General features: G+C 46.1%; 2 protein-coding genes across 2 annotated transcripts; both read left to right on the top strand.

Annotated features, from left to right (window-relative positions):
* LOC131285775 (F-box and leucine-rich repeat protein 13-like) lies at nucleotides 1-2,580 on the top strand. Its single transcript, XM_058314632.1, has 2 exons — nucleotides 1-150; nucleotides 643-2,580. Exons 1-2 carry the CDS (start codon nucleotides 1-3, stop codon nucleotides 2,578-2,580), a joined length of 2,088 nt encoding a protein of 695 aa, XP_058170615.1.
* A 1,206-nt stretch (nucleotides 2,581-3,786) lies between these two features.
* LOC131285774 (F-box and leucine-rich repeat protein 13-like) lies at nucleotides 3,787-6,337 on the top strand. The gene is made up of 2 exons (XM_058314630.1): nucleotides 3,787-3,924; nucleotides 4,397-6,337. The coding sequence occupies exons 1-2, from the start codon at nucleotides 3,787-3,789 to the stop codon at nucleotides 6,335-6,337; spliced, it is 2,079 nt and encodes a 692-aa protein (XP_058170613.1).
* The last annotated feature ends 2,960 nt before the right edge of the window (nucleotides 6,338-9,297 follow it).

Genomic DNA, 9,297 nt, shown 5'->3' with positions numbered 1-9,297 from the left:
ATGGCATTCCAAGCAGACCTGGGCAGTATTGGTACCAAAAGCATCGAAATAGATGAGAAAAATGAGTCCGCTGCACGTTTACCAGATTTAGCTCCATATGATGTCAACTACGATGAGTTTGGACCACGTTTTGCGGATCTTCCGATGGAGGTAGGGTTGAGGGGAGAGTGGATGTTTTTATTGGTGATCATGAGATCGCTTGCTGGAAAGTGTCGATGTTGTGAACGATGTAGACACTGGGTATTGAAATGTCAGGAAATTGTGTAAATCAATAAAAAAAGGAGATGACACCCGACAAGTCGTTATCATACGATCACGACCTTCGAACGCGTTCTGATGACAATAAAAAACCAAAACTACGAACAGCAACTTGCACTCTCGGCAATTACTGTGGGGATAAGCTATCTTCCCTGCAAGCATCAAGATAACGATATTATCCGTGACGTACGCGATTAAAAGTGGCCTACTAAGGCTGATTAGGGAAGGGAGTGCATCGCCTACGAACATACGCTCACAAGTGGTTGCTGTTTTTCAATTGATTCACAATATTCTTTACTAATAATGTTTGGCAACAAGTGATTCACATTTTGTTTTCTACAAGTGTACTGACCACAAAGTATTTTTTCCCTTTTTTCTTCCAAGATTCTGCTAAAGATGTTTTCTTACCTTACTCCATCGGAACGGCGAGAGGCGGGACTAACCTGTCGCCGTTGGTACGAGGCCACTCACCATACGGCATTTATGGACAGATACTGGCTCGTCCTAAAGCGCTTCGAGTCCGATGAGAATGAACTGTTCATGCAGCACCTGCTTGACTACTCCCACCATTTCCCGAACATCGAGCTGCGGGAGGTTGATTTCGATCGGCTCGGTAACTTCTTCGCTCAATTCGGACTACACATACGTAGAATCGTATTCGATGCGTGCGACCTGGAGGAGCGCACACTATTCACCATCCTGAGCCACCTATCTGGATTGCAGTCGCTCTCGATACGCTCTTGTCAAATCCCGTATACGTCCAAGAGCGTGCTGGACGAGAATCCAACCGAACAGGCGGCCCTCCGTCAAACGTTGTCTGGCGTGACGGAGCTGTCCGTTGCCAACATCAACGACACACTCCTAGACCGGCTGGTGGAATGTATGCCTTCGCTGTGTTCGCTCGGGCTTGTGCGCCGTGTCATGTACTTTAATTCCGAGCGATTGCGACGCAAATTCTTCCCAGGCTACATATTTAAGAACTGTTTTAACAGCGCAAGAGAGCTGAAGGAGCTACCCGTCATGGTGCCAGAGCTTCAACTCAAACGGCTCGAGTTGGAAGAAACGACGGGAATAGGTCCTCGTTGTGGGAATGCTATGGAGACGGTGAACCTATTCTTTTCTATGCTGCTTCGAACGCAAGCGAACCATCTGCAGCATCTCAACCTTTCAACCTGGTACAAGATGGGTAATCACACTCTGAAACAGATTTGTCAGGAACTTCCGGGGTTGCGTGTACTCAAGATGCGCAAGTGTAAGATCAGCAACCAGGGCCTGCAGCAGCTATCGCAACTAACCCAGCTCGAAGTGCTCGACATTTCGTACTGTAAGGCCATCAATGGTGAAGGAATCGTCGATGGAATCGCCTCCAAGAAGAATGATGTTCTGAGGGAGCTGTACATCGGTGGGTTGGATTTGTCCGAGCGGTCGATCATTGCCATTACGGAGACCTTGGGAGAGTTGCGTGTGCTCGATCTTGGCTACTGCTTCCATGCCATGTCCGACCTCTGTGTGCAGTTCATTTGCCGCAATTTGGTTCGCCTGACGCACCTGACACTGGATGGCTGCAGGAAGGTGTCGGACGGTGGCCTGACTGGGCTGGGTATGCTCGAGCAGGTGCAGCACCATATGCAGGCAGCTACTGAGGATTCTTCAACGGAAGGAAACCGAATCCAAAATGCACACCAAAAGGCTGCTGCTCCCGAAGCAGACGAAGTTCAACCAAAGCTTACCGTTCCACAAGTCCAACCTATCCGCATCCCGCTTCGTAGGTGTGCTGAGCAGGAAATTGTGAACGATGCCGAAAGGAAGCGCCAACGCATGGAAGCGATGGAGCAGAAGGAAAGCATGTCGCAGCAGGCGTCTTCATCGACTACTGCGTTCAGTTGCTACTCGATCGAACGACTCCAGCAGCTCCGTGTGCTCAACCTAGCCGGCTGCTATAGCCTGACCGACGTGTCGCTCCTGTTCAACTTCCGGCTCGTTGAGCTCCGCAAACTATCGCTCGCCGCCTGCAAACAGTTCACGCACGAAGGTGTCCACGCACTGGTGCGGGATTGTCCCGCTATCGAGCAGTTGGATCTGAGCGAGTGCTACAACATCAAGGACGAAACCGTACGCCAGATCGTGATCCATTTGCGGCGGCTGCGGGTGCTCAGCCTGCGCGGCTGCTACCAGCTGACCGACTACAGCCTCGACTACATCGCGTCCCATTGCCACCGGCTGCGGGTGTTGGACGTTCGCGGTTGCAAGCAGATGGACGGTGAGCCGGCCCGTCGGCTAGTGAACCTGAAGCAACTCACCACGATTCATAAGGGCGAGTAATTTTTCTTCTAGGGGCGAGGGATATTCCGAATTGGTAGAAAAAGCTTATTTGGCAAGCTTTAAGTGAAGAAATCCACAGAAAATTTGTTGGAAGCATGCCAACACGGCGTGTTAACACGTTGACTGCCATGTCACCCAAAAGTGGGTGACAGCAAAAATCAGTTCTAAAAAGTTTTTGACCCATAAGTAAATGAAAATGCAACATGAAAATTATAGTTATATATATAAATATATATAACTATATAAATGTTATAAAACAAATTTTATCAAAAAAGATTGTACTTATACTATACTTATGATTATACTTTAAATGAAAATCAATCCATCGCAAATGTTATTCCTTGCCAACCAACATACTGATTTGATAAATAGATAATAACTCCCAAAAACTTATTTTGTATTCATGATAAGCCCCGTTTTACGAAAAACAGTAGAAGCTCGAGTATCACCATTAGGTAGTACGGCTTGAACTTCAAATCAATACTTGAACATACAATGTATTGTAAACTACAAAGTTGAACAGTAAAGTAGAAATTTGACATCCATGCATATAGCGACTTCTTATGACCAACATTCAAGGCACACAAAGTGCTATCCTAGAAACTTAATCTGGTTCGTATTTACCACTGGCTTTGCTGCAAATACTGATGCACAACCATCTTACACACCATCCAAGTTCACCCCCAACCAGAATCAACCAGAATTCAACCCCCCAGAATTTCAAATTGTATTCTGGGTTCAAACTGGAATCGGGACCCATAACCTTATGAAAAATACATTCTCTCTTTTCCCGACTTTGCATACTCTTCATTCGACTTTCTATCTGTAACGTGCTACTGAGAAAAGTAACATATCAATCCGTACTATGATTTTACTCAACTGCACATTGATATTCCGTGCGATAATGACAATAAAATCCCCCTGCAACGAATTGTTTTGCAGCCCTCATCTGGCTACCTTTGCCTACACCCTATACCGCGCATACAACACACAGTCGTGGTATTTAATCTTATCCTCTATCACCTCCTGACAACCCGGATGTGGGTAAACCGTCAATTCCAAAACATCGAAGGGTTCAGTGCGTTCCTTATCATTCTTAGTCCTGCAGTCTAGCGTAGTGCGCGGATACGTTCGGTGCAGGTACTCGGTTATTAGGAGTGTCGAGCGCCATACAAAAGGGTTATAAAGCATTCGATTCTGACCACTATGGCATTCAAAGCAGACCGGGCCAGAAGCATCGAAATAGATGAGAAAGATGAGTCCGCTGCACGTTCACCAGATTTAGCTCCGTACGATGTCAACTACGATGAGTTTGGACCACGTTTTGCGGATCTTCCGATGGAGGTAGGGTTGAGGGGAGAGCGAATGTTTTTTATTGGTGGTCACGAGATCTCTTGCTGGAAAGAGATGTTGACAGTGGGTATTGAAATGTTAGGAAATTGTGTAAATCAATAAAAAAGGAGATGACACCCGACAAGTTGTTATCATACGATCACCACCTTCGAACGCGTTCTGATGACAATAAAAAACCAAAACTACGAGGAGCAACTTGCACTCTCGGCAATTACTGTGGGGACAAGCTATCTTCCCTGCAAGCATCAAGATAACGATATTATCCGTGACGTACGCGATTAAAAGTGGCCTACTAAGGCTGATTAGGGAAGGGAGTGCATCGCCTACGAACATACGCTCACAAGTGGTTGCTGTTTTTCAATTGATTCACAATATTCTTTACTAATAATGTTTGGCAACAAATGATTCACATTTTGTTTTCTACAAGAGTACTGACCACGAAGTATTTTTCTTTTTTTCCAAGATTCTGCTAAAGATTTTGTCTTACCTTACTCCATCGGATCGGCGCGAGGCGGGTCTAACCTGTCGCCGTTGGTACGAGGCCACCCACCATACGGCATTTCTGGACGGATACTGGCTTGTACTGCAGCGCTTCGAGTCCGATGAGAATGAACTGTTCATGCAGCACCTGCTCCACTACTCCTACTTGCCGAACATCGAGCTGCGGGAGGTTGATTTCGATCGGCTCGGTAACTTCTTCCCTCAATTCGGACCACACATACGGAGAATCGTATTCGATGCGTGCGACCTGGAGGAGCGCACACTATTCACCATCCTGAGCCACCTATCCGGATTGCAGTCGCTCTCGATACGCTCTTGTCGAATCCCGTACACGTCCAAGAGCGTGCTGGACGAGAATCCAACAAAACGAGCGGCCCTCCGTCAAACGTTGTCTGGCGTGACGGAGCTGTCCGTTGCCAACATCAACGACACACTCCTAGACCGGCTGGGGGAATGTATGCCTTCGCTTTGTTCGCTCGGGCTTGTCACACGCGTCGTGTACTTTAATTCCAAGCTATTGCAATGCAAATGCATCCCATGCTATACGACTTCATTTATCAGCGCGAGAGAGCTGAAGGAGCTACCCGTCATGGTGCCAGAGCTTCAACTCAAACGACTCGAGTTGGAAGAAACGTCGGGAATAGGTCCGGGAATAGGTCCTCGTTGTGAGACTTTTATGAGGAAGCTGTCCCAATTCTTTTCTATGCTGCTTCGAACGCAAGCGAACCATCTGCAGCATCTGAACCTTTCAACCTGGTACAAGATGGATAATGACACTCTGAAAGAAATTTGTCAGGAACTCCCGGGATTGCGTGTACTCAAAATGCGCAAGTGTAAGATCAGCAACCAGGGCGTGCGGCAGCTGTCGCAACTAACCCAGCTCGAAGTGCTCGACATTTCGTACTGTAAGGCCATCAATGGTGAAGGAATCGTCGATGGAATCGCCTCCAAGAAGAATGATGTTCTGAGGGAGCTGTACATCGGTGGGTTGGATTTGTCCGAGCGGTCGATCATTGCCATTACGGAGACCTTGGGAGAGTTGCGTGTGCTCGATCTTGGCTACTGCTTCCATGCCATGTCCGACCTCTGTGTGCAGTTCATTTGCCGCAATTTGGTTCGCCTGACGCACCTGACACTAGATGGCTGCAGGAAGGTGTCGGACTGTGGCCTGACTGGGCTGGGTATGCTCGGGCAGGTGCAGCAGCATATGCAGGCAGCTACTGAGGATCCGTCAACGGAAGGAAACCGAATCCAAAATGCACAGCAAAAGGCTGCTGCTCCCGAAGTAGAGAAAGCTCAACCAATTCCCACCGTTCCACAATTCCAACCTATCCGCATCCCGCTTCGTAGGTGTGCTGAGCAGGAAATTGTGAAAGATGCCGAAAGGAAGCGCCAACGCATGGAAGCGATGGAGCAGAAGGAAAGCATGTCGCAGCAGGCGTCTTCATCGACTACTGCGTTCAGTTGCTACTCGATCGAACGACTCCAGCAGCTCCGTGTGCTCAACCTAGCCGGCTGCTATAGCCTGACCGACGTGTCGCTCCTGTTCAACTTCCGGCTCGTTGAGCTCCGCAAACTATCGCTCGCCGCCTGCAAACAGTTCACACACAAAGGTATCCAAGCACTGGTGCGGGGTTTTCCCGCCATCGAGGAGTTGGATCTGAGCGAGTGCTACAAGATCAAGGACGAAACCGTACGCCAGATCGTGATCCATCTGCGGCGGCTTCGGGTGCTCAGCCTGCGCGGCTGCTACCAGCTGACCGACTACAGCCTCGACTACATCGCGTCCCATTGCCACCGGCTGCGGGTGTTGGACGTTCGTGGTTGCGAGCAGATGGACGGTGAGCCGGCCCGTCGGCTCGTGAACCTGAAGCAACTCACCACGATTCGTAAGGGCGAGTAGTTTTTCTTCTAGGGGCGAGGGATATTCCGAATTGGTAGAAAAAGCTTATTTGGCAAGCTTTAAGTGAAGAAATTTACAGAAAATTTGTTGGAAGCATGCCAACACGGCTTATGGATGGAGTGGTTATCGATGCAAACCGAATTCGTACAAACTTAGGCATCTTGTTTGATGTATTTGAATTTAAAATGATGAAAATGACACATTTTTGGTAAGTTACTAATTCATCTCTGCAGATAGTCTAGGATGTACACTATTCCACAAAAGTCACTACACAGCAGGCCATAACGGACACAAGTACCACGAGCTGGGACATTCATTTGTAGTGTTCTCCACATATTGATGCACATTCGGATACGAAGCGAGTTTGGTGATCCGAGAATTCTGTCGTGCCCCTACAGAACTTCAATCGTCCACAGAGTATCATGATATTGAGTTTATTTGTACCAAAACGCTGTTCTAACATCGCCCGATAGCCCTCTGTCATGAGCTCTAAAAAGTGTTGTGCAATAAAAATGCAATATAAAAGCTAAAGTAATTATAAAAACTAAATAATTGTAATTCTAAAGGTGCGTACAGACTACGCCAATATTGGCGCCAAGTACTTACCGCCAATGCGCTACTCGCTAGCGATTCTACACTAGCGACTACTAGTGATAGCTAGCGCAACCAAAAGTTGCTCACCGAGAAAATGTTGTCGCCAACACTTGACAACTTGTTCACGAAACAATCAAAGCAAACCGTTTTACATGCATGTGCATCAGAAATGGATGTATCTACGAAAATAGTGCAGTGGTTTGTGTTGTGAAACGCTGTTTGTAGTGTAATTGTGTGTTATTTTGTGTCCTGGAACAGATTAGGCACTAAAGTCGTTCAACTATGAACGAATGAAAATGAATCAAATCGACTGTTCCGAAATCACCAACGGTTTCTCAGCAATTTCAAATCCAATGATTGCTGAGTATTACCGAGGGCTTTCACACACGGGCAAGACCAAGGCAAGATTTTTTGGCACTTGCTAGTAGCTTGTCAAGTGTTGCCTTGGTCTTGTCTTGGCAGGCCTTGGCGACAGTCTGTAGGTACTTTAAAAGCACCTACAGACTACGCCAATATTGGCGCCAAGTACTTACCGCCAATGCGCTACTCGCTAGCGATTCTACACTAGCGACTACTAGTGATAGCTAGCGCAACCAAAAGTTGCTCGTCGAGAAAATGTTGTCGCCAACACTTGACAACTTGTTAACGAAACAATCAAAGCAAACTGTTTTCTATGCGTGTGCATCAGAAATGGATGTGTCTACGAAAATAGTGCAGTGCTTTGTGTTGTGAAACGCTGTTTGTAGTGTAATTGTGTGTTATTTTGTGTCCTGGAACAGATTAGGCACTAAAGTCGTTCAACTATGAACGAATGAAAATGAATCAAATCGACTGTTCCGAAATCACCAACGGTTTCTCAGCAATTTCAAATCCAATGATTGCTGAGTATTACCGAGGGCTTTCACACACGGGCAAGACCAAGGCAAGATTTTTTGGCACTTGCTAGTAGCTTGTCAAGTGTTGCCTTGGTCTTGTCTTGGCAGGCCTTGGCGACAGTCTGTAGGTACTTTAACGTCTACGGCTTGCTTTACAGTGTTTTACATCTCACCTAGCAACCGGGGCAGTGTATGTAGAACATCAAAAATGGTAGCCTACTGCAGAGTATTTGATGTAGAATAGCAAAACCCACAAGTGGCAACACAAACGGGTAAGTAGAAAAATCATCACTTTCTAGAATCTACCAGAATGAAAGTTGTCGCGTGGATGTTCGAAGTAGGACATACACTGCCCCGGTTGCTAGGTGAGATGTAAAACGCTGTATCCACATATTGATGCACATTTGGATACGATACGAGTTTTGTGGTCTGAGAATTCTGTCGGTGCTCGTCCAGAACTTCAATCGTCCAGAGAGCATCATGATATTGAGTTTAACTGTGATTGATTAAAAATTTGCTGTGTGTGAAAAAAAAAGTGTTATTCACAAAAGGGATTAAATTTCATTCTTTTGGATGGCATTGTAGAGTAAATATGAAGAAGAAACCCGGGAAAGAACTAACATTCAAATACACGACCAAGACACAGAAGTGGTAGCGTCTTAACACTTTGACTGCCAATGATCCACATAGTCATAGGACAGGCAATTTAGAACTTGCCAGGAAATTTATCGAGTATTGCACTATTTAGTGGTGGGCTGAAGAAGCTGTTACAGCGTTTTACAGGTCACCTAGCAATCGGGGCAGTGTATGTAGAACATCAAGAATGATAGCCTACTGCAGAGTATTTGATGTAGAATAGCAAAACCCACAAGTGGCAACACAAACCGGTAAGTAGAATATCCATCACTTTCTAGGATCTACCAGAATGAAAGTTGTCGCGTGGATGTTCGAAGTAGGCACGACGAGTTGAGGGGTGCAGGTAAAAGTAGGGGAAAATCGCTTTCCGGTCGAAAACATACTTTTGCGAGCATTGTTGTGATTCGCGCTCGTTTTCTGATGCGAAAAAGCGATCATAGCCTACCTTATCCTGTACCTCTCAATTGGTCGTCTCTACTTCGAACATCCATGAGACAACTTTCATTCTGGTAGATCCTAGAAAGTGATGGATATTCTACTTACCGGTTTGTGTTGCCACTTGTGGGTTTTACTATTCTACATCAAATACTCTGCAGTAGGCTATCATTCTTGATGTTCTACATACACTGCCCCGATTGCTAGGTGACCTGTAAAACGCTGTAACAATAAGGCTTAGGAAAGATAAGTCTACTTGAAATTGGTTTAAAAACAATTCTAAGCATTTGTTGTATAAACATTTTTTATCAAAAATGAGTGTTGAGAAACCACTGGTCTAAAAACGTTGATTCCTGTTTTGATAGCCCGCTGTTATGAGGTCTAAAAAGTGTTTGCAATAAAAATGCAATATAAGAGCTA

Source organism: Anopheles ziemanni, chromosome 3 (assembly GCF_943734765.1).
Source record: "Anopheles ziemanni chromosome 3, idAnoZiCoDA_A2_x.2, whole genome shotgun sequence".
Lineage (NCBI taxonomy): Eukaryota > Metazoa > Arthropoda > Insecta > Diptera > Culicidae > Anopheles > Anopheles ziemanni.
The sequence above is the reverse complement of the archived record's forward strand: the minus strand, read 5'-3'. Positions and strand labels throughout refer to the sequence as shown.

Excerpts from the sequence above, each read along its gene's own strand:
- LOC131285775 (XM_058314632.1), top strand. The coding sequence starts at position 1 with ATGGCATTCCAAGCAGACCTGGGCAGTATTGGTACCAAAAGCATCGAA. Across the intron at positions 151-642 it reads TTGCGGATCTTCCGATGGAG|ATTCTGCTAAAGATGTTTTC; the intron begins GTAGGGTTGAGG and ends TTTTCTTCCAAG.
- LOC131285774 (XM_058314630.1), top strand. The coding sequence starts at position 3,787 with ATGGCATTCAAAGCAGACCGGGCCAGAAGCATCGAAATAGATGAGAAA. Across the intron at positions 3,925-4,396 it reads TTGCGGATCTTCCGATGGAG|ATTCTGCTAAAGATTTTGTC; the intron begins GTAGGGTTGAGG and ends TTTTTTTCCAAG.